Source organism: Geotrypetes seraphini, chromosome 9 (assembly GCF_902459505.1).
Source record: "Geotrypetes seraphini chromosome 9, aGeoSer1.1, whole genome shotgun sequence".
Classification (NCBI taxonomy): domain Eukaryota; kingdom Metazoa; phylum Chordata; class Amphibia; order Gymnophiona; family Dermophiidae; genus Geotrypetes; species Geotrypetes seraphini.
The window spans coordinates 82008274-82033896 of record NC_047092.1 but is presented as its reverse complement, the minus strand read 5'-3'; the positions used below and the strand labels follow the sequence as shown (position 1 = coordinate 82033896).

The following is a 25623-nucleotide window of genomic DNA, read 5'->3' as shown; positions in this document are numbered from 1 at the left end:
CATTTCTGAGCATTGAAGCCTAGCTGCCAGGTTGAGGACCAACTTTCCAATGTAAGCAGGTCCTGCGCCATATAATTCTGTAAACTGCATTCACTTACTATATTACATAGTTTGGCGTCATCGGCGAATAGTGTTATTTTACCTTGAAGCCCTTGAGTCAGATCCCCTATGAATATGTTGAAAAGGAGTGGACCCAGGACCGAGCCCTGCGGCATTCCACTGGTCACCTCCGATGTTTTAGAGAGGGTACCATTAACCACCACCCTCTGAAGTCTGCCACTCAGCCAATCATTGACCCATGCAGTTAGTGTCTCTCCTAACCCCATCGATTCCATCTTGCTTAGCAGCCTGCAGTGTGGGACACTGTCAAAAGCTTTACTGAAGTCCAGGTACACAACGCCTCGGTTGTCCTCAGATCAACAGGCACTTCTTAACGATTCTATTACGGGCGAGGAGATATAGCTGGCCATCGCAAAACTTAAATTGGCCAAGACACCGGGCCCTGATGGGCTAGGCCCTGAGTTCTATATACTTTTGGACCCCCTGGCTCTCTTGTCCTTGCAAGCTTATTTTATGACTGCGCACCGCCACCCCCCCCACCCCCACCCCCTCGGGGATACCCACAATAGGATTCACATCATCATCCTTCCGAAGCCGGGCCGGCCACTCGATGCCCTTGGGTCTTATAGGCCCATATCTCTTCTAAACCAAGATGTCAAGAACCTAGCCAGTATCTTAGCAGTGCGCCTCAACATCTTTCTCCCATCCCTCATACATGAAGATCAGGTAGGCTTTGTGCCAGGCAGATACACCTCAATGAATTTTTTGAAGGTCCTTGCGGTGATGCAGTCCCCTCATGCCTCCGCTGATCAGGCACTTATCCTTAGCCTGGACGTCGAGAAAGTTTTCGACATGGTCTCCTGCACTCACCTTTTCTGGACTTTGGAGCGCAGTGTTCTCTCTAGAGCCTTTTAGCCGGGCGCTACGCCCAACTAATTTAGATGACCGCCCGGCTGTCATCTCAGTCGGAAATCCTGCTGCTGCTGCTCAAACATTTAAAAATTAAAAAAAAACCCACCCTCTCACCAATTTGGTGATTCCCCGGGCTGACTCGGCACAGCCTGAAAAGTCATCAGAAGTTCAACGTTTGCCTCAGCCTGACTTTTTAATACTGCAGAGCAGGCACAGACGGTGTACTGTGGCTTCGATCCCACAGCTGACTCCTTACACGTGGGCGCTTTCAGCGCGCAGGACACCACACCATTGCGCTCATCGGCAGGGCCACCGCACGCATCGGAGACCCCAGCGGACAGATAGGCTTACGTGAGCCACTTGAGCAACTGGTTGCAGAACGTGCACAGGCTGCGTGAGAGTTTGCAGTGTGTGCGCACCAACGGGGAGTTTTTTGTGGGGGAAAGGCGCATGGCAGTCTGAGTATCCTGAACAACTCCGCCTGGTATGAGGAACGTAGAGCTGTGGAGTTTCTGGCGTCGGTGGGTCGCCATTTTCGCATGGGCACGCTGCTAAGCCGGCATAGTGTGCAGAACCCCGAGGGCACGAGCCTACAGTGGGAGATAGTGAAGTGAGAAGGGAAGCTTACAACTTGCTGTTTTACTTGCTTCGGGCCTTCCTCGCTGCCGGGTCCTGCCTACTGTTTCCACGAAGGCAGGACCCGGCAGCGAGGAAGGCCCGAAGCAAGCAAGAGCAGCTAGTTGTAAGCTTCCCTCCTCACTTCCCCGCCTTAGCCTGTAGCGAGTTGTGAATGCTGTGCTGCGGGGGGGGGGGGAGGAGAAATGCTGCACTCAGTGCACTGTAGCCAATTGGAGGGGGGGATAGAAAGAAATGCTGCTGGCACTGCGGGGGAGGGGGGAAGAAATGCTGCAGTGTGGCCAAGTGGAGGGGGGAAGAGAAATGCTGCTGCTGCACCCAATTGGGGGGAAGGGAGGGATGGAAAAGGAAGACCAAAGAAGAGAGAGGAGAGGAAAGAGAGATTCCAAGACCATGGGAGGGAAAGGAAAAGAGATACCAGACCATGGAGGGGGGAGGGAGAGATGCCAGGGCATATAAGGGGGGAGGGAGAGACAGATGCCAGACCAGGGGGAAGGATGGAAGAAGAGGAGAGAGATGTCAGGGCATGGGGGGAGGGAAGGGAATGAGATAGAGATGCCAGAGCATAGGGGAGGGGGTGGAGACAGAAAAATGGAGACCGGGTGAAGCTGAAATTAATCATGTACAAAGGAGAAAAAGCACAGGATGTACAGTTTATTGAAGGACATAAAAAGAGGGAACATGCCGTATGGAAGAGAGAGAGGGTGGAAGGGGCAAAGAGAGAGGGCAGATGTTGCTGGAAGTGATAAAGGATAAATGCTGTATAGAAAGTAGAGCGTGAAGAGAAGATGAAGCAGAAACGACAAAAGGTAGAAAAATTTTTTTGTTGCTTTACTATTGATAAAAGTTTATAAATAGGAAATGGAAATAAAGCAATTTTTATGGGGACTAAACCCCCTTTGCTCAGGTCAGGACAGGATACCATAATAGCAGTATACTGTGCTGTCTTGAAGAAAGATTTGGCCTCTGAAAGTTAATTGAAAGATGGATTAGTCCAATAAAATGGTATTTTCTTATTTCTCGTTATTTGTTTTACTTCTGTTTGTTCATTTGTACAGTGATGATTGTTATGCATCAGTGTTTTCAAATTTACATCAATTGTCTTTATATTTTGCACAGTATTAGGGGACATGTGTCACTGTTTCTATGGTGTTGCAGAGTCTGGTTTTTTGGTGGTTTGGTTAACTTTTGTCTACATATTTTTATTTTTAGTTTGTGATTATTTCATATTGGGCGAGGGTGTATCTCTGTTCTGTGTGTATGAAAAGGACATGGTTTTTTGTTAGCATCGACTGTACAGGATTAATTGATTGTGCTGGATCTGGCTTGTTTAGTTTTACAATGAATGTGTTGGTGTTCTAGTGCTCACTGCTCACTGCAGTGTTTAAGATGCTGCCTTTTCCTAGGTGCACCCTTGTTGTGTGATTCATGGATTATTACTAAAATTATTACATTACATTACATTACATTAGGGATTTCTATTCCGCCATTACCTTGCGGTTCAAGGCGGATTACAAAAGGTTAATTTAGAAATACAGAGTTACATTGATTGGCTAGATAGGTAAGTTGTAGATTTTATAAACATTAACTGGTTGTTGAGGGTGAGGTGGTTTGTAAGAGAATTAATAGTTGGTCATATTGGAGGTTCTTTTGTTGTTGTTAGTGCAGTAATGGGTAGATCAGATGTCGGTTTTAGAGTTACTAAGAGGTCGTGATGTTAGTGCTGCTTCAGGAATTTCTTGAAAAGTGTGGTTTTTATTTCTTTTCTGAACGTCCTATAGTCTGGAGTGGTCATCAGAAGGTTGGAGATCTGGTTATCCAGCCTTGCGGCTTGGGTGGCTAGGAGGCCGTCGTGTAGTTTTGTTCTTTTTACTTCCTTGATTGGGGGGGGTATGAATGGGGAGTGTGTTTTTCTGTGTCTGGTAGTGGGTGCTTGGATGAGGCGATTATTCAAGTATGATGGGCTGTCTCCTTGTAGGGTTTTAAATAGTATGCAGTAGAATTTGAATTGGATTCTTTCTTGGATTGGAAGCCAATGTGAGTTGATGAAGGCTTCAGTGATGTGGTCGTGTTTTCTCAATGAGTAGATGAGTCTCAAAGCTGTATTTTGGATTGTTTGGAGTTGTTTAATCGTGGTTACAGGGCAAGGAAGGAAGAGGATGTTGCAGTAGTCCAATATACCTAGTATTAGTGATTGTACTATGAGTTGGAATTGTGTTCTTTCAAAGAATTTTCGGACTTGTCTCAGATTTCTCATGACAGCGAATGATTTCTGAATTGTTTTATTTATTTGCGGTTGCATAGTGCAGCATCTGTCTATGGTCATGCCAAGTAGTTTAATGGTGGTTTGGATTGGGTATTTGATTGCGTTTATTTCTAAGTTGGTTGTGGTTTGGACCTTGTCATTTTCGAGAAGGATGAATTTGGTTTTGTCTTGGTTGAGTTTAAGTTTGTGTTTTTTCATCCAGGTTGTGACTGTTTCAAGTGTTTGGTGAAGTTTGTCTGTCATGGTCGGTTTAGTGTGATCATATGGGATGAGGATGGTGATGTCATCAGCATAACTATAGGTGGTTATGCCCAGATTGTCCAGATGCGTTCCTAGAGAAGCGGTGTATAGATTGAAGAGGGTAGGGGATAGTGGAGATCCTTGTGGTACGCCGCAGGGGTTTGACCATGATTCTGACTTTTCTTTGTTTGATTTTACACTGTAAGTTCTGAATTTTAGGAATCCTTCAAACCATGAGTATACTTTATCTGAGATGCCTATTGCGTCTAAGATCTGTAGAAGGATGTTGTGGTCCACTAAGTCGAATGCTGCAGTTAGGTCCAGTTGTATGAGAAGCATTTTTTTCCCTGTACTAAGGTGTTGTCTGACGGTATCCATAAGGGAGCCTAGTAGTGTCTCTGTACTGAAGTTTGTTCTGAAGCCTGATTGCGTGGGGTGGAGTAGGTTGTGGTCATCTATGTAATTGGAGAGGAGTTTGGCTACTAGGCCTTCTATGATTTTGACATATAGCGGAATTGAGGCTATAGGTCTAAAGTTAGATGGGTGGTTTTGTGGTGCTTTTGGGTCTTTTTGGATTGGGGTGATGACGATTTCACTGAGGTCAGCAGGGAATGTGCCTTCTGTGAGCGTGAATTGAATCCATTGTTGTGTGATTCATGGATTATTACTAAAATTATCTTTTTTATATAGAGGAGGGGATTGTTAAAAAATGATCAGCACTGGCTGTCATATATACTAGGTACGCCACTGGATTTAATAAGAACATAAGACCCTATTCTAACCATCAAATTTCCCTGTCCCGCCCCACCCCACCCGACTACTTTATCATGCCACCCATGGGGAGAGATGGGGTGGGGGGCAGTTGGGAAGAGAAAGGAGAGAAGTTGGATCTGGGGATGGAAGGGAGGTAGGGAGAAATTTTAGGCCTGTGGATGGAAGGCAGAGAGATGCAGCATCTCTCTCTTTTTTTCCCTCCATCTCATTGTTCAGCATCAAAGGGGAAGGGAAGAAGAAAAACAGAAAAGAGAGGGAGCAAAATGTTGGACCATGAGGATAGAGGAGGAGGGATGGACCCATGGGAGGGCAGGAGGGATAAGAAAGGGGATGGAAAGAAAGGGACAGAGAGTTATAGCCTGACCAGTGGAGAGAGGGATGGGATTCTGAAAGTGGTAAGCCATGTGGATGAGGTTAAAATGGAGATGACAAGATGAGAGAGAGCAGTGAGTGATAGTAATGTGGTAATGGGGAGTAGATAGAAGGGAATAGGAGGCTGGGAAAGGAGTGAGATGGGAAATGGGAGAGCTAAGGACTGAGAGAAGATGGAGAATTGAGAGGTAGCTGAACATTTAAAAAGAAGAAGGGTGAGAAAGAAGGCAAGATTTGTCTACTCTATATCACAATCCTTGCTCGCAACTCTTGGTAAATGGAGGGGTGTCTGACCCCTTCCCTTTGGGGAGAGGCACAAGACAGGGTTGCCCCCTCTCCTCGCTCCTCTTTCTTCTCTCCCTGGAGCCTCTAGCCATACGGATTGGCGAGACTGCGAGTTGGCAGCCATGAGTTCCGCATAAGCATGTTCGCCAACGACATGCTGCTCGGACTGTTCCCACCTTAATGTCCATTATCAATTTATACGGCAAATTCTCTGGCCTAAAAATTAACTTTGACAAGACCGAGGCTCTTTTACTTGGTGCCCCCTCCTCAGAGTCTTGGTGTGCGGGGTTGGGTATTGGTATAGCACCTGGGAAGTTGAAATACTTGGGCATCATGCTTTATCGGGATCCGAAAAAACTATATGAAGCAAACATTACTGCTACTATTGGGAAAATAAAAACCCTCTGCCACAAATGGCGTTCACTTCCCCTCTCTTTGCTGGGCCGAGTAGCTCTGGTGAAAATGGTGCTGTTTCCGAAACTACTATACCCGCTCCAGATCATACCAGTTTGGATATCGTGTACTGATGAGCGCTCTTACCAATCTATTATTCGCTCTTTCATTTGGGGGGTAAAGTGGCCCATATTAGTGCTCTTAAGCTGACCCAAAGTAAGGCTTGGGGTGGGCTAGGTTTACCCGTCCTCCGTGTTTATAATGTTGCAGCACTTCTGTGATGGATCCATGAACATCTGGTATCTTCCCCTTGCTATTCCCCCCGGCACTGCTTGATGACTTCTTTTTACCTTGGTCTTTTTCGTATATTATCCATAAGTCTGGAGGGGGGAGCGAGGGGCTTCGCACCCCTGCTTTTTCGTTTCTTTTACCGTTTTGTAAAGTTTGGTGCTGGTGGCGGCTGCAGCAGGGCAAGCTCTCCTTTGTCAACCCTTTTATGTCCCTCTTTCTTAACCCGGATTTTGTTCCGGGTGTGCAGGGGCTCGCGGGTCTGCGGGGGCGCACAGGGTGTGACACGACCATAGGTGCTGCATTGCAATTGGGTGGGGGACAATTCCCCTCATTCGCACAGATGCAGGCTGCATGGCACTTACCTCCCATTCACTCTTACACCTATTTCCAATTTCACCACTATCACCGCTCACTGGAACGGGAGCATGGGGAGCAATGGACCTATAGCAAATTGAATCTGCTTTTCCTTTCTACTCCCACCCTAGCTAACAAAATTTCTACCTGGTACGGGGAGGGAAGGGGAGGGACTGTTCCGGAGAGGGGTGCTTGTCTTTAGTGCGGGACTAGTCTACTGAATTGGGGTTAGAGGTCTCCATACATGATACCCACCTCCTCTTTCAAACACTGCACATCCATGTGAAAGTGGTGTCCCTGTAAGAGACACAATACAAAATCTTGCATAGAGCATATCTTACCCATGCTCGCGGGCACACTATGGGGTTGTGGTCCAATGACAAGTGTCTTAAATGTAAACACCACCTGGGTACCTTCCTTCACTCATTTTTTGATTGTCCGCACCGACTCTTTGGGACTCTATACAACGTTGTTTAGCTGGGTTACTACAGGGAGCTGTGCCCTGGAACAGTCCTACCTTATTGTTGGGGGACGTACAAGAGCTGGCGCACCATGGTCTAGCCTTGTCTTCTCAGAAATTTGTACTACATGCTATCCACTTGGGGAAAAGACTCATTTTGAAGTACTGGGACTCTGAGGAAGCTCCCACTTATTCTATGTGGATCGCCCTGATGAAAACAGCAGGCACAATATGAGCTGGACACCTACTCATATCGCCTGCAGGATATGTGGAAATCTTATTATGCTTTATGGAAGGAGTTTCTGGACAGCAATGCTTGAATATCATTGTATGTACTTGATTGTTTGTACTTTTGGGTCATGAGCACTGATTGCTTTGCACTGCCTTCGCTCTGCCACCCCTTACTCCTTGACTTCCAATGCATCTCGGCCCTTTGCTTTGCCATAGGGGCCACCTCTGTACCCCTGACATTGGGGGTCCTTGCTGGATTTCTTTCTTTTCTTTTTTGCTCACCGAAGGTCTGGTGCCCCCTTTGGTGCTTTCCCAGTTTTGAGATTTGAGTTCATGTGTTTGGAGATGGTGCCATTCCCCGGTAGAGAGTGTGTGGGTGTGAGTGTATGTGTAGATGTGTGGTATGTGTGCATTGTATGCTTGAGACGGATGGAAGTGTTGAATCGTTTGGGGATTCTGACTGTTTCATTAATATAAAACAGACTGGGGCTGCTGGCCAGTATGTATTCCTTTCTTTAACGCTTGGGTTCTCTCATCACTTCTATGCCCTTGATATCTTGCCCATCTTGCTTATGTGTTCCTTCGCTCATTGGTATTTTTGCAAGTGCTTGCTTTCATGATTGTTCTGATGCATAATATTCTCTGTACTTGCTCTTTGATTGCCCTTTGTCTCAATAAATATGATATTTTTTTTAAAAAAGAAAAACGTATCTTTGTGATATGTGTGGGCTTCTGGATACCTGCCCCCAACCAACAGTGACAAAATGTTTTGGCTCATGGCTAGGTGGATAGGGATGGAGGGGGGGGTTAATCCTGGAACAGAAACCTCCAGTCAGTCAAAATGCTTGTAGGTAGACAACTGAGGAGTTGAAGGAAAGCCCAGAAATAAGGGAGGAGGAACAAAAAAGTATGCAAATGAAGATTCCTACAAGAGTTCTTGCAAAGAGGTTGACTACCCCCAGGTTCAGGAATAGAATGTCTGTCGTACTAGAAAACTAATTATCTTATGAAAAAAAAAACAACCAAGATTAATTTAATATAGGAGGGGTCGAGATATTAGTGATGGTGCCAAAACTTTTGCTGATAAGCACCAACAGTGAAACTATTCACACATAACTTTACCTGTTTAGATGGACTGCATATTGAAACAGATAACTTGTCCATTTTAGAGCTATATATTCCACAAATCTGACTTAAAGTAGACTTTCATCCAGCCTACTGATTAAGAATATCCAGGTAAATTATCCAAATACTTTAAAGCAGTGGCCATGATGATAACTAAGAAATAAATAACATAACATAACTACTAACCCCAAATTATTTTATTTAAAACATTTATATCCTGAATATCTAGCATCTATGCGGGTAACAACAATACATACATAGTTAAAACAAAACTCAACAACACAAAAAAAAATACAGCCGACCCCCAGGCCAGTCCGAAGAAACTGATGGATGACATTAAATGCAACTGCAAGGGAGGCAACGCAGTTATCATGGGTGACTTCAATTATCCAGGGATAGACTGAAACCTAGCCACCTTCGGCTGCAGTAGGGAGACCAAGTTCCTGGATGCTATAGGCGATTGCTTCCTGGAACAACTCGTCAAGGAAAATAAGAGAAGAAATTCTGGACTTAATTCTAAATGGACTACAAGGACCAGTGCAAGGCATAGAAGTAGAATGGACGCTGGGAAGCAGTGATCACAATATGATCCGCTTCAACCTGGATACAGGGGAATAACATCGATCCAGAACGACGGCCACGGCACTGAACTTACAAAAAGGAAATTATGAAGCAATGAGACTCATAGTGGGGAAGAAGATTAAGAAGAGGATAAGCAATGTAAAATTGCTAAAGCAAGCATGGTCCCTGTTTAAGGACACAGTCACCAAAGCGCAAAATCTATATATACCGCATATCAACAAGGGATTCAAGAGGAAAAAGAACAAGGAACTGGCGTGGCTCACTGTAGTGGTGGAAGGATGCGATCAGAGACAAGAAGACTTCGTTTAAGGAATGGAAAAGGTCAAAAATGGACAGAAACTGAAAAAAGCACAAACATCATCAAAGCAGCTGGCATAAAGCGGTAAGAGGGGCCACAAAAGGCTACAAGGAAAAAATAGCCAAGGAGGCAAAAAACTTCAAGCCGTTTTTTTCAATATATTAAGTGGAAACGGCGCGCGAAGGAAGCAGTGGGGCCGTTGGATGACCATGGAATAAAGGGAGTGCTAATGGAGGACAAAGCCATCGCCGACAAACTAAACACATTTTTTGCGTCTGTATTTACCGAAGAGGATATATGCAACATACCAGAAGCCGACAAGCTATACGCAGGAAACGAAGATGGGAAACTGACAGGGTTGATGGTCAGTCTAGTAGAGGTATGCAGGCAGATTGATAGGCTTAAAAACAATAAATCCCCAGGACCGGATGGCATCCATCTGAGGCAGGTTGTTTACCCTCTCCAAGGTAGAGAGAATGAGAGGGAACTCTCTAAAGTTAAAAGGGGATAGGTTCCGTACAAACGTTAGGAAGTTCTTCTTCACCCAGAGAGTGGTAGAAAACTGGAACGCTCTTCCGGAGGCTGTTATAGGGTAAAACACCCTCCAGGGATTCAAGACAAAGTTAGACAAGTTCCTGCTGAACCAGAACATACACAGGTAAGGCTAGACTCAGGGCACTGGTCTTTGACCTAAGGGCCGCAACGTGAGCAGACTGCTGGGCACGATGGACCACTGGTCTGACCCAGCAGCAGCAATTCTTATGTTCTTATGAATTTTATTTATTTAATTCGATTTGTATCCCGTCCTCCCCAAGGAGCCCAGAGCGGGTTACATGGTAACATACATAACAGTTAGCCATGACATAACTGGCAACCAATGAAGTTTGGCTAGTACAGGTGTGACATGTGAATAGCGAGGCAATCTGGCTATTATCCTGGCAGCAGTATTCTGAGCCACTTGCAGAGAGCCCTTAAAGAGTTCTTCGGCAAGCCACAAAGAAGGGAGTTACAATAGTCTAAGTGTGGCAAAACATAGTTTTGTATAACAAGTCTAAAGTTCGCAAATTAACTTTTTCTTACAGGATGCATTTTGCTTTATAACTTCTTCTAAAGGCACAGAATATAAACTGAATAGATTTTGCACAATATATTTCCCTTTTGAAATTCGTTAGCAGCTACCCTGAGTTCTAACCATAAATTATCTAACCAAGAACTTATGTACATAAATAATCTAACCAAGAACTTGTGTACATAAATAAAGAGCTTGGGGAATAAAAAAGAAAAATAGAGAAGCAAAACCCCAATTGAACTCACATGAAGTCAGATTGAACTCTATGGGAACCACTGGCCATAGACTTGAATTCCACACCTTCTAGGTCAATGTCACGAGGCAAACACCACTCCATAAGATTCCCTAAGGGAAAAGAAGAAGAGCTCAGACCCAGTTAGCACAAAGCTGTGATGAAGCAATATCCCATAACAGTAAAGTGCTGCCCATATTTAAAACAGCTCTAATGAGATTCTACTCTACTCAGCCCCTTATAAAATTATTTAATAAGGGGCTCCTGGATACTAGCTCCAGCACATCATTGGTAAACACTAGTGCTGCCCGATTCAGGGAAAAAATTTTTGATTCGATTCGGCCTATTGAATCGATTTTTCGATTCGATTTTCCTGCACAATTGTGTGTTTTTATAAAACATCCTAGTGGGTTTATTTTATAGCCTCATCACCCCCTTTGCCTTCTTCTAACCACACTGGCGCAGTGGTGTAAACAAAATAAACAAACAAAAAGGACTTTTCCTCTCTCTGTTAAATCCTAGCTCACGTTTGCGGTCTAACACCAGCTCTGACAGGATACACTTTTCAAATCTGACATATTGTAATCACAAAACAGAAAATAAAATTAGTTTTTCTACCTTTTGTTGTCTGGTCAATATTCAAATCTGGCCCTGGCTGTCTTCTGATAACTTGCTTGCCAGGGTCTCCTTCTTTTCTTCTTTCTCCGTTCTAACCATCAATCTTCTATCTCTGTCCTCCCCTTCTGTTTCCCTTCCCTCCCCTGGAGGTCTGGCATCTTTCCTTTTTTTCGTCTCCATCCACAGATCCACCTTTTCTCAACTACCCTTTCATGCAGCATCTCTCCCTCCTTCCCCATCACCCCAGAGTCTACCATCTCTCCCTTTCGGTTCCTAACTATCCTCCTATCCAGTATCTCTATGCCCCCCTCCACACCATCCCTTGTGTCCAACTTCTCTCCCTTTCTGTTCCTTCCCTCCCTAAATCCCATTATCCACCATCTCTCTCCCACTCCTCTGTTTTTAGACCCATTATTTCTTCCCCCCAAAATCCGGCATATGCATGTCTCTTTGAACCCCCCTCTTGCCTCCCTCCCTCCGTGTACTTCTACAGTAGGGCCCCCTCTGCTGAAGGTCTGTCCCCCCTGAAGGTCTGTCCCCTCCCTGAAGGGCACCCACCTCTGAAGGCTTGTTCCCCCCAAAGGATTGCACCTCCCCACCGAAGGTCTGTCCCCCCTGAAGGCTTGCACCCCCCCTTGAAGGCCTACACCCCATCCCTGAATGCCTGCCTGTCCCCCCCTGAAGGCCTGCACCCCACCCCTGAAGGCCTGTCTCCCCGAAGAACTATACCTCCCCCCTGAAGGTCTATCTCCCCCTGAAGGCCTACACCCCCTCGAAGGCCTACACCCCCCCCGAAGGCCTACACCCCCCTGAACGTCTGTTCCTCCCCGGACTGTACCTCCCCCCCGAAGGCCTGCACCCCCCCTGAAGGCCTGTCCCCATCTTGAAGGCCTACACACCCCCTGAAGGCCTGTCCTCCCCAAAGGACTGTACCTCCCCCCCCAAAGGACTGCCACTTCCCCCCCCGGAAGGCCTGTATGTTCCCCTCTGGCCTCCCGTGCCTACCTTTACCTGACTGCAGCAGAGAGCAGCCTGCAGAAAGGATCGCAGGTACTTTAGCAATCCTTGCAGGTTGCCAAAGGCCACAGGAGCTGTTGTCCCTCTGCCGCGTTCCTGCCTCTGACATCAGAGGAGGGGCGAGACTGCGGCAGAAGGACGACAGCTCCTGAGACCTATGGCAACCTGCAAGGATCGCTAAAGTACCCGCAATCCTTTCCGCAGGCTGCTCTCTGCTGCAGTAAGGTAAAGGGAGCCGCTGGAGGCCAGCGGGGAAGCCAGACACTGCAGCACTTCCCGACTGTCCCTCCCACCTCGCTCTCTAAAACAAGAGTGGCAGCGCCGGCCAGCAAGAGGCAGCGCTGCTGATCCTGCTTTAAGGGGTAAGGGGGGAAGGTTAGAGTGAATTGGGAGGCTGACTTTTTTTGGTTTTGAATCGATTCAAATCGATTCACCCGAAATGAATCGGTGAATCGATTTGAATCATGAATTGGCCATCACTAGTACACACATAAGACTTATAATGTACAGAGGAGGATCTAAAAAATAAAGTATGTGAAGACACTCATTTTATTAAATTTTATTTAAAATCAGCACTATTAACTGTAAATAATCAGTCCAAACCAACATACTCAATCACACAAAACTGTTTAGTATTTCTTTTCTCTAACAGGGCAAGATTAGATGTGATGAGAGATTCTGCCTTTTTCTATCTTGCCCCAGCTCTTCAGAATTCAATACCCCAATGTCTTAGAGATCGACTAACTAAAGTACCGTATTTTTCGCTCTGTAAGACGCACTTTCCCCCCCAAAAAAGTGGGTGGAAATAAGGGTGCATCTTATGGAGCGAATACTAACTAACCCCCCCTCCCCTACCTTCATTTCTCTGGTGGTACGGGCAGTCCAGGGCGTAGGGCAGGAGCTTTAAGCCTCCTGCCCTTCTCTCCTGCTTTCTCTCCCCGAGCTGCAGCGGCAGAGCGGCAAGCAGGCAGGTGCAAGTTTCTCGCTTCTTGCCTTGTCCGCGCCACTCTGTAAGCGAGCTCGTGCACACAATGTGACTCTGCCTCCTTACCTCCATCCTCAAACTTCTTCTTAAAATACTGGGCCGGCTCCGCACGTCCCGCTGCCACCAGTGCGGCCACAACTAACCACTTTATGCTGCAGGGACGAGCTGTCAGTCAACGACAGCGCCATTGCCTTGGCCAGGGGCTCTGGGCCGAAGCGTGGCGGTTTTGAAAGAGGAGCGGGATTCTTTCTACGTGGAAGCACCAGCCTTTAAGAGCACTGTGCAGCTCCTGGCGCTGACCCCCAACTCGAGCCTCCAACAGATGGCGGCTTCCCATTGGATCTGGCCGCTGGCAGATCTCGCATGGAGCAGCCAATGGGTGCCGACCATGCGTTGGGCAGAACCAGAAGGGGAGTCAGGAGAGGCGAGCATCAGAGGGTGGAGGAGAGGCAAGGAAGAAGGAGGAGAGAATCAGAGAAGAGAGGGAGAGGAGAGACAAGGCAGGAGGAGGAGGAGGAGAGAAGTAGAGAGAGAAAGAGAGAGAGAGAACAAAGAGGAGGGGATGGTGAAGGAGGAGGAGAACAGAAAAGAAAAGGAAGGCATAGGGAGAGCATTATAGAGGGAGAGGAGAAGGCAGTTTGCCTGATTGAGAAACTACCTAACCCCTTACTTGTCCTGTTTGTCCGTTGATTAGTTTGAAAGCTCTACTGAGCAGCGACTGTCTTTTGCATTTTTTTTTAAATGTACAGCGCTGCATACATCTAGCAGCACTGTAGAAATGATAAGTAGTAGTAAAAAGAATATCAGAGATAAGAGGGGCAGCAAGAAGGAGCACATCAGAGAGCAGAAGGAGAACAAGTAGGAGGACAACATCAGAGAGGGAGGGGAGAGAGAGAGATCAGGAAGGAAAGCATACAGGCAGATAGAGAACTGGGACAGCCATTCACAGAGCGGCACGGGACAAGGCAGGAAGCGAGAAACTCGCACCTGCCTGCTTGCCGCTCTGCTGCTGCCGCTCGGGGAGAGAAAGCAGGAGAGAAGGGTAGGAGGCTGAAAGCTCCTGCCCTACAACGCTGTACCGCCAGAGGAGTTAAGGTAAGGGGGGGCCCTGTCGGGGGGGGGGGGGCTTGCCTGCCCTGCCACTAGGCCTGCCTGCCTGTCACTAGGCTTCTAGGCCTGCCTATCACTAGGCCGCTAGGACTGCCTGACTGCCACTAGGCCTGTCTGACTGCCACTAGACCACTGGGCCTGCCTGCCCTGTCCCGGCCTAGCACTAGACCACCAGAGGGGGGACAGGGTACAGAGCCTAGCAGGGAGGGGGACAGGGTGCAGACCCTAGCAAGGAGTGTGGGGTTGGGTGCAGAGCCTGGCAGGGAGAATTTGGTTCAGAATGGTTTTTCTCTTGTTTTCCTCCTCTTATTCTTGGGTGCATCTTATGGTCAGGTGTGTCTTATGGAGCGAAAAATACAGTAGTTCAAATTGGGTTTGAAAACTTTATCTAGTTGCTGGGTAACTAGGTGTGAGCTAATGAACAGAAAGAAGGGAGGATGCCATGTCATTTGTATGTTTTATTATGTAATATGTTTAAAGCCAATTTGATATAATTTGTTTTTGTTTACTTATATATTTTGTGAACTGCTTTGATTTTTTATTTTTTTTTTTAAAAGGTAGTATAACAAATATTTTAACAAAAATACACTTAAAATGGGCAACAATTACTGGACTACACATAGAAGCTGGACACCATGCAATTTTATTAACGCTAGCATCCTAAGCATCCTGAAATTTAGTAATTCTGGTACTATAGCTTTTCTTTACTACACAATGACACTATCATTTGCTCTCAAAAGAACGAAGGCTGTAAACAGAGATATCATTTGAAAAATACATAACGCCATTTTGCCAAATGTTTTTGCCTTTTCCTACATTCACAAACTCAAGATCATCAGTGAAGGGAGCTTAGTTAAAACATTGAAAGTAAATTATCCCCAGTGTGGCCTTTGTACTGAAATTTATTTATTTAAAATATTTATTGCCCGCATTATCCCACAGTTCTAAGCGGGGTACAAATAAATACATACACAATAAAAAGACACAAAACAAAACACAAAAAAACCCATCCAAAATTATACTGCTTTGGATAACTAATACTTAAATAGATCATACAGTTATTATATTCATTATCACACATTTAAAAAGTTTGCAATTAGTGCAGATGTTTTTATCATCTTGAGGTGGCATAGTAAGTGCATATACACTAACTGCACTTAGTAACAGTATATGGTAAGTATTGTGCCCTAACTGCTAAGTGGAGTCCATGCCCATAATCCATCCATTTCTCACCTCTTAACATAGCATGCAGTTAACCTGCAAATGCGTGCATGTTGTCATGCCATTATGTTCGTGTGACAACTTCATAGTCTATTTTGCATGTTAACTACTTCAGGTTCTTTAGTAAAAAGGATTGCAAGAAATCTATAGGACACTACCACTCTCCCTGCTGGATACTCCTTCACAGTCTCAGAGCCACTTTAATCTACACAGTGTCTCCCTAGGGGGAAGGAGGGGTGGAATCAGGAAAGCAGCTGACAGAAATATAAAAGGCAGGGCCGGAGCCGGATTAAGGAGACCCAAGGAAGGGAAGGAAAAAGTGATCCCCCAGTACATGCCTTGACTTTATAAAGAGAGGCGTAGTCAGTAGAAGGAAGAAGGTGTTGATGCCCCTGTACAGGTCATTGGTAAGGCCCCATTTGGAGTATTGTGTTCAGCTTTGGAGACCGTATCTGGCGAAAGATGTAAGAAGACTTGAGGCGGTCCAGAGGAGGGCGACGAAAATGATAGGAGGCTTGCGCCAGAAGACGTATGAGGAGAGACTGGAAGCCCTGAATATGTATACCCTAGAGGAAAGGAGAGACAGGGGAGATATGATTCAGACGTTCAAATACTTAAAGGGTATTAATGTAGAACAAAATCTTTTCCAGAGAAAGGAAAATGGTAAAACCAGAGGACATAATTTGAGGTTGAGGGGTGGTAGATTCAGGGGCAATGTTAGGAAATTCTACTTTACAGAGAAGGTAGTGGATGCCTGGAATGCGCTCCCGAGAGAGGTGGTGGAGAGTAAAACTGTGACTGAGTTCAAAGAAGCGTGGGATGAACACAGAAGATTTAGAATCAGAAAATAATATTAAATATTGAACTAAGCCAGTACTGGGCAGACTTGCACGGTCTGTGTCTGTGTATGGCCGTTTGGTGGAGTATGTGCTGGGGAGGGCTTCAATGGCTGGGAGGGTGTAGATGGGCTGAAGTAAGTCTTAACAGAGATTTCGGCAGTTGGAACCCAAGCACAGTAAAGCTTTGGATTCTTGCCCAGAAATAGCTAAGAAGAAAAAAAATTTAAATTGAATTAGGTTGGGCAGACTGGATGGACCATTCGGGTCTTTATCTGCCGTCATCTACTACTATGACTACAACATCTAGACCAGGGGTGCCCAATAGGTCGATCGCGATCGACCGGTAGCTCGCCAAGGCAAAGTGAGTCGATCATCCAGGACTCCCTTTGCCTTGGCGATCTATCGGGCTGATCAATCTTCCTCTCCCCGACGTCAATTCTGCCGTCGGAGAGGAAGTTCGGGCCAGCCAATCACTGCCTGGCTGGGCGGAACTTACTCTCCGACGGCAGAATTGACGTCAGGGAGAAGAAGATTGATCACCCGAAGCAAAGAGAGCATGGGGCGGCAGCGGCGGCGGCTTTGGGGCGTGTTTGTGGCCATTAGTGGCATTTGGGTCCTGTTCCCCGATGGCAGCGGCAATGGCAGTGGCTTGGGGAAGGGCAGGGAGAAAGAAAGAAAGGGGGCAGGCAGGGAGATAGAAGGAAAGAAGAGAAACAGGAAAAAAAGAAAGGGGGCATGAAGAGAGAAAGAAAGAAAGGTCAGGGAGAGAGGAAGAAAAAGTTGGGGGAGGGAATGAGGTGTGGAGGAGAGGAAGCATACAGGCTGAAAGAAAGATTGGATGCACAGTCAGAAGAAGAAAGTGCAACCAGAGACTCATGAAATCACCAGACAAGGTAGGAAAAATTATTTTATTTTAAATTTAGTGATCAAAATGTGTCTGAATTTATATCTGCTGTCTATATTTTACAATATGGTCCCCTTTTACTAAACCACAATAGTGGTTTTTAGCGCAGGGAGCCTATGAGCGTCCAGAGCAGCGCTGGGCATTCAGCGCAGCTCCCTGCGCTAAAAAATGCTATTGTGGTTTAGTAAAAAGGGAGGGGGTGGGTATTTGTCTATTTTTGTATGATTGTTACTGAGGTGACAGTGAATAGAGTCATCTGCTTTGACCTCTTTGAAAAAACCCCGGAATAGGAATGATAATTAACAATTCTATGCGTACAGTGTGCGTTGTGTTTTTTAAAAATTTTATTGTTGGTAGATCATTTTGACTTGGTCATTTTAAAAGTAGCTCGCGAGTCAAAAAAGTGTGGGCACCCCTGATCTAGACATTCAGCTGGGCTAAGGTAAGCCAAACTTCTTTTTGCTGAATACTTGAGTCCTGTTCTGAGGTCTGACTGGGACAAGACCTTATTATCTGACAGGAGAAAGACTTTTGAAGACTGTTTGGGGAAGGAAAGTCACAGGTCACTGATGTTGTCTTCAGTTCTGTCAGCCACAGATCTGTCTCACTAAACACGATAGCTAAGACCATGCAAGTCACTGTTGGCCGATTTTTTGGGCCGATTGTGGAACAGCAATCAATATTCCAACAAGTTACCATGCAAACGATTTGGATGGAGGTTTGCCGTAATCCCGTCTAAACAGTCACTCTAAGAGCGACTTCATCACATGCATAGAGCCAGATTAGGGAAGCCCGAACACCTGAGCGGCAGGGGAAGCCCAAAGCACTCTCCTGTTAATCAGTTGTTGGGGCTTTTTTCTTTTTTAAATGGCACAGATGTTGTGCATGTGCTACATATGCACAATATCTGCCTCATTAAAAAACAAATAACGTGCCGCCCCCCGCTCCACCGATAACAGCCCTCCATGATGATCCACCCCGTATGTTCACTCCTTCCTGCCACTGCAACCCCCCCTCTCCCCACACCAGCCAAAATCAGCAGGAGGGATGGCCATTCCCTCCTGCCACCACCCCGAGTTTCCCCCATACCTGGAAATTAGGTTGTCAGCATAAAGGATGTCCAGTCCTCCTGCTCATGGATGTCCAGTCCTCCTGCTCATCAGGTCTGTCACTCCAAAATGTCAGGCCTCCCCTTCCCTGTGCTTCCTGGGATATAAGGAGAGAGGCCTTAGGTGTCAGAGCCAATCAGGGCCTTAGGCCCCTCCCCATACATCCCAGTATTCACCAGGAAGGGGAAGGCCCACTATTTTGGAGAAGCAGGAGGGACTGTGCATCCCTCCTGATGTCAACCTAATTTCCAGGTATGGGGGAGGTTCAGGAGGCATCCGGTGGCAGGAGGAAGTGGGCATCCCTCCTGCCTCCATTCTGATTCCAGGATGGGTTTTGGGAGGGGTCAGGGAGGGCTGGCATGGCATTTTTTTTATGGGCCATATACACATGCACACACACTCTCTGTGCTCATATAAAAATAGGCAGACCTGTCAGTTTTTTTGGGTCAGTAGAGGTGGCTATTGGGGGTGTGGCTTGACAAACATGGCAATCAGATGCACTGTCTGAGCTCTCTCCGAGGATGGCGCTTCATATTGATAAATCAACAACCCTACAGATCCACAACTGATATATTGAACAGCAAATGATCACGCTTACTAAATGTCATCAACTAAAGCTAATAAACCTGATCTTTAATCCTCTCCTCTGCCAAGCGGAAGAGGCCCAAGCATGATGCTCTCCACACAAAATGGCGCCAAAGTCGATCAATGCACTATTTGAGCTTCTAATTTCAGAAATGTGGGTTTTTGGGGTCATGTGATGGCAGCAACCTGAGCGGACACTCAGAGCCGTCTAACCCCAACATCCATGATTAAATCTGCTACTATATCCCACCAATTTGATTCTCGGGAGTCTACTAATAATTGGGAGGGGCTCAGCGAACGTTTGTCTGCCTCTGGCGTGGTGGTATGCCTGCTAAAACCCCAGGGCCTGCCAAACCTTGTAGCAGTGCTCTCGCTGGCAAGATGGTGTCTCCTAACCCACCGGCCTTGATGGACGCACACCTGCCAGTGGTTCAGCTGCAAGATGTGGCTATTAAAGAAATAACTCGCACCCTAGCCTAGCTGACATCCTCTACAATAAACTATCAAAAGTGCATGCCGCTCTGAATGAGTTAAAAGAAAGCGTGGCAGGGCAAGCAGTGCATATACAGCAGGCAGAGGAGCATATCTCTAGATAGGAAGACCTGACTGAAGTTCTTACCACGAAAGTAGCATCTCTGGAAAAGCAAGTGCAGGTTTTGGTAGATCGTGTAGATGATCAGGAGAAACGGGGTCGTAGAAATAACATCAGGATTATCGGTCTCCCAGAGCTCTGGGACCTTGTGGAATCATGGCTGCCGAAAGAGCTGGGCCTGGAAATGGAGGGAACATGTCTCAAAGTGGAGCGAGTACATCATGTTGGATCCATACGAGAGGCCAATGCAAGGGCTCGGCCGGTTATCACTCATATGTTTAATTATGCTGAAAAAGCTTCATTAATGGCTTACTACCAGCAGCGAAGGACTTTGGAATATAAAGGACAGAAGCAGCTTCTTTTTCAGCGACAACGACGTCTGCTGGCCCCATATTGCACTCAGTTATTTGAACGAGTTAAATCCTTGTTTATAGGTAAAGACTTGTTTGGACCGTTACAAGTAAACAGCCTGGAGTAATTGCGGGTGCACTCCTGCTTGGTTTCCTGCATGTGAACCCGGATACAGGGGGACATTATGACTGGCTGGGAGCTTGTTGCTCTGTGCTTCAGCTACATGCGGAGTAGCTGCCGGTGGGGATTTCTTCTTCTTCTGATAGGATGGGAAAATATAAGAGAAGCGGAAAGGAGCAATACAATTGGCCACCAACCTTTTTGTAAGGAAAATAAACAAAAGCAAGAGTAAAAGGAAATCGATATGATTTTCCAAAGAAGTGATGGCGATAATAAACAAAAAATAGTTGGCGTTTGTGAAATACAAAAACACTCAAGAAGAGAAGCACAGAATAGAATACCAGATGAAATTGAAAGAAGCCAAGAGAGAGAGATACATCTGGCGAAAGAGCAAGCAGAAGAGCAAATGGCTAGAAATGTAAAAAAGGGAAAAGCTGAAATAATTTTTGGAACAGCAAGAAACACCAATGAATTGAACTAGCTGTCCTATGAGTTGTGAGGTAGAATTTAAGTATTTAAGTGCTTTTATAGAGTTATAGGATTGTATTATATTTTGCACTTACTTATGGCTTTAAAATGAATAAAGAAATGTAAAAATAAAGGGTGACAAAAATTTTTAAAGGTATATTAGTGAAAGGAGGAAGGCAAAAAAAAGAACTATGAAACTGAAAGAAGCTTCAAACTGCTACGTGGAAACTGATAAGGAAAAGGCTAACTTGCTAAATACTTCAGCTCTGTGTTCACAGAAGAAGTTTCTGGCGAAGAACCACATTGGCTGGCAAAAATACACAAGAAAGTGTCCATAAACAACTTGAAAAATTGAAGATGGACAAGGCCATGGGACCAGACAGCATCCATCTCAGGATATATCTAAAAGATTTATTCAATTACTCCTTAGAGACAGAAGTTCCACAGGATTGGAAAAGAGCAGATGTGATCCCTCTTCACAAAAAAAGTGGTCACAAAGATGAAGTGGGGAAACTATAGGACAGTAAGCCTCACTTCAGTTGTTGGAAAAATAATGGAATTGTTGCTGAAGGAAAGAATAGTAAATTTTCTAGAATCCAATGGGTTACAAGACCCGAGGCAACATGGCTTTACTAAAGGTAAATCATGTCAAACAAACCTAAGATGATCATACATCCCGTTTTGAACGGGACCGTCCCTTTTTCAGATCCCCTGTCCCGTTGTCCCCACTCACAGCTTCGGGACACAGAAATGTCACGTTTTCAGAGAGGGCGTTCCAAAGTTGTGAGTGGGGACAACGGGACAGGGGATCCCAGCCTGGATTCGGCAGCATCATCGCTCGGGCCCCGCTGACCCTCCTATCTCTCCCTCTCATGTGAACCCTGCCGACCCTGCCAGCGAGATGACGGAACAACAAACCTCCCTCCAGCAGCGTTAGCAGCCGCAGCACGCTAAACAGGCTGCTTCACGGCTTTCTCCTCCCGATGAGTCCCTCTGCCGCATCACTGATGATGTCATCAGTGACACAGAAAAGGGACTCACCGGCAGGAGAAAGCCGCGAAGCAGCCTGTTTAGCATGCTGCGGCTGCCAATACTGATGGAGGGAGGTTTGTTGCTCGGTCATCTTGCTGGGAGGGTCGGCAGGGTTCGCATGGGAGGGAGAGATAGGAGGGTCAGCAGGGGTTCATCTGGGAGGGGGAGCTGTCTGCCTTGGGTGCTCCAAGGCCTTGGCACCATTACCTTCTTCGGGCAGCAGCAGCGTTTACAATCCGCAGCTGTTGCCAGCTTCAGGCCTTCCTCTCTGCCGGGTCCTGCCTACTTCCTGTTTTCATGAAGAGAGGAAGGCCTGAAGCCGGCAACAGCAGTGAATTGTGAATGCTGCTGCTGCCCGATGAAGTTCAGGACACCAGGCCTTGGGTGACAGAAGGAGGAAAGGGAGCAGAGGGGGAGAGAATTGGGGAGAGTGTTGCTGTACCCAACTGGAGGGAGAAGGAAGATGAGGGAGGGAATGAAAGGAGATGCCAGGGCTTGGAGGGAAGAAGAGATGCCAGGGCATGGAGGGAAGGAGGAAGGTATGCCAGACCAAGGGAAAAGGAAGGGGGAAAGGAAGGAGGAGATGTCAGAGCATGGAGGGGGAGGGAGAGATGAAAGGAAAGGAGATAGATGCTAGGGAATCAGGGAAGGGATGATGCCAGACCATGGGGTGGGAAGGAAAGAAAGGAGAAGAGAGAGATGCCAGAGCATAAGGGAGGGAGTGGTGACAGAGAAAAAAAATCAATCATGTACAAAGGAGAGAAGAGGCACAGGATAGATAGTTTATGGAAGGAGCATAGAAAGAGGGAAGATGCCATATGGAAGAGAGAGAGAGAAAGTGGACACTGGATGGAAAGAGCAGAGAGGGCAGTGAATGGAAGGGGCGAGACAGAGAGTGAACAGTAGATGGAAGGGGTAGAGAGAGGGAAACAGACACTGAATGGAAGTGTTGGGGAAAGGAGGGACAGCCGCTGAATGGCAGTGTGAGGGACAGGGGGAGCAGACGCTGGAAGGAAGTGGGAAGGAGAAAGAAAAAAGGGCACATGCAGGATTGAGGGAAGAGAATAGAGTTAATTACTGGCAGGGGTGAGGGAAAGAGGTGGCAAGCTATAGGTAGACACAGTGAAAGAGCGAAATTGAGGACTGAATAGTAAAAAAGAATTTAGACAGAGGCAGAAAAAAAATTGATAAGGAAGACCAGGGAAGAATAGGAGGAAGGGAGCGGAGAGAGATATGCTAGAGCAGGGGGGAAGAAGAGGAGACAGATACCAGACCTGGGAAGAGGAAAAGAGGAAGGAAACAGATACTAGATCTGAGGGGGAAAAAGGAGGAGAGAGATATGCTAAAATCTGCTGGGAGGGAAGGAGGGAGGAAGGAAAGAAGGAGAGAAAGAGGCAGAGAAAGGAGGGGGGATTGTAAGCACATTAGAAAGGCTACAGAGAAAAAGGCTTGGACGAAAGGGGAAAGACAGGAGGCAGATGCAGGACTATGGGAGGTTCAGACAGAGGGGGAGAGAGGGAGACCTGGAACAAAGGTAGAAAGGAGAACTGACACTAAATCTGGGGAGGGTAACAGAGGGAAAAGAGAGAGAGACCTGGACCTAAAGGGGATGGGGCTGGATTGTGAAAGAAATGTTGGATGCAAAAGAAAGAAAGATTGGATGCACAGTCAGACGGAAGTGCAACCAGAGACTCATTAAATCACCAGACAACAAAGGTAGGAAAAATGATTTTATTATTAACTAGTCTTTAAGCCCGTTACATTAACGGGTACTAGAATAGATGTATGTATGTGTGTGTCTTTCTTTCTCTCTTTCCCCTTGGCCGCTTTCTGTCTCTCTCTTTCCTCGGCTGTCAACCATCACCCCTTGCCTGTTCCACCTGTCCAGCAGTAGGCCTTCTCCCTTCCTTTTACCTCCCCCTGTCCAGCAGCACTCCTTACCTGCTCCCTCTGTCCCTCTTCCCTGCTCCCCCTGTCCAGCAGCACTTCTTACCTGCTCCCCTGTTCCTCTTCCCTGCTCCCCTGACCCTCTTCCCTGCTCCCCCTGGCAAGCAGCACTCCTTACTTTCTCCCCTGACCCTCTTCCCTGCTCCCCCTGTCCAGCATGCGGCTCCTCTTCTTTAAAACAGCCTACCGGCTGTAACGAACCTCGCAGGCCGCTCTGAGGCACGGTTGACATGGCCACTGTATGGTTGGGGTTTTTTTTACTGTCTCTCTGTCTTTTTAATTGGCTACTGTATGTGTGCCTTTTTTTTCCCATCTATCTCCTTGGCTATTGTTTGTCATTTGTTTCCTGTGTCTCTCTCTGTCCTTAGTGTTTTGTTATTTTTTTCAATCTGTCTCTTTAGCCCCCTGTCCTTCTGTGCGTGTCTGTGTGTCTCTCTCTCCTTGTCCTCTGTGTTTTGTAATTTTTTCATTCTGTCTCTTTAGCCCCCTGTCCTTCTGTGAGTGTCTGTGTGTCTCTGTCCTTGTCCACTGTTGTTTGTTTGTTTTTTTAAATCTCTGTTTATTTCCTGATCCCCTCTATTTCCATGGCAACCCTGAGATTGTGGCCCACGGCGTAGACGCTCGCCGCCTCCCCCCTCTCTCCTGGCGCTTGCAGTCCTGTCCCACTGGCGTAGCGGGGGATCCGCCGTTTTTGCAGCGTCAGATCCGGTGCTTCGGTCAGCCGTCTAAGCCCTGTGTGCATCATCGGCCTGGAGGAGCCAATCGGGGTGGTGCTCCGGTCCCCGCCGTCTATGCGTGCCGTGCGTTAGGCCGCCAGTCCCGCCTCCTTTTTCTTCAGTTTGTATCTCCCTCTTCCGCTTCTCCAACCCCCTGCCAGTCCAGCGCATCTCTCCCCGTCTCCTCCCTGTGCGCGCACGGTCGCTCTCAGGCCTCCACATCCCACCATCCTAATATCAAACTCATATCTGAGGCCGGCCACCACCACCACTTCCGCAGCTCGCTCGGCTTCGATACCCCGTCCCCTCCGACGCGCCAGGGGCGCGCATGCGCACTCGTATTTTTGCGAAGAATCAGGGAACATGTTTTTTTAGTGCGCATGCGCGGCCTATCATTTTATTATATTAGATTTAGTGATCAAAATGTGTCTGTTTTGAGAATTTATATCTGCTGTCTATATTTTGCACTATATTTGTCTATTTTTCTATAGCTACTTGACATCTTTGAAAAAACCCTGAAACTCGTAAATGAGAAATTAACATTTTCTCTGTGTACAGTGCGTTTTTTAAAAAATATTTTATGTTTACCATTATGAATTAATAAGATATTGTGTGTACATGAAAATGAATGGAAGAAATTGGGGTGGGGTTAGGGCGGGGCTGGGGGCGGGGCTAGGGTGGGATTGGGGGCAGGACTGAATATTAATAGATGTCCTGTTTTGATGAAAAAAATAAATGGTCACATTAAACAAACCTGACTGAATTTGACTGGGTGACCAGAGAACCGGATAGAGGTTGTGCACTAGATGTAATTTACTTAGATTTCAGCAGTCTTGGACACGGTCCCTCATAGTAAGCACTTGAATAAACTTGATGAGCAGAATTTAGGACCCAAAGTGGTGAACTACAGATTGTTGGTGAGGCCCCACCTGGAATACTGTGTTCACTTTTAGAGGCCATATTTGGCTAAGGAAGTAGTCCAGAGAAAAGCGACGAAAATGGTTTAGGACTTGCGCCAAAAAGACATACAAGAAGAGATTAGAAGACCTGAATATGTATACTCTAGAGCAGTGGTTCCCAACCCTGTCCTGGAGGACCACCAGGCCAATCGGGTTTTCAGGCTAGCCCTAATGAATATGCATGAGAGAGATTTGCATATAATGGAAGTGAGAGGCATGCAAATCTGCTCCATGCATATTCATTAGGGCTAGCCTGAAAACCCGATTGGCCTGGTGGTCCTCCAGGATAGGGTTGGGAACCACTGCTCTAGAGGAGAGAATGGACAGGGGAGATATGATAACAAACATTTAAATACTTGAAAGGTATCTTTTCCAGAGAAAGGAAAATGGTAAAACTAGAGGGCATGAATTGAGGTTGTGGGGTGGCAGACTTAGGGTAATGTTAGGAAATTCTTTTTCATGCCTTCCCT

At 46.6% G+C, this 25623-nt stretch overlaps 1 protein-coding gene across 6 annotated transcripts in view; it reads right to left on the bottom strand.

The window, feature by feature from the left end:
* DENND11 (DENN domain containing 11) overlaps positions 1-25623 on the bottom strand; it is a 256066-nt gene that overhangs the window by 180325 nt on the left and 50118 nt on the right. For 5 of the 6 annotated variants that reach the window (XM_033958013.1, XM_033958009.1, XM_033958010.1 and 2 more), the window contains one exon: positions 10594-10693. In XM_033958013.1, the coding sequence (XP_033813904.1) occupies positions 10594-10693 (100 nt within the window). Of the gene's footprint in view, positions 1-10593; positions 10694-19587; positions 19739-25623 lie in introns of all 6 variants that reach the window. The other variant, XM_033958014.1, reaches the window with a different exon arrangement.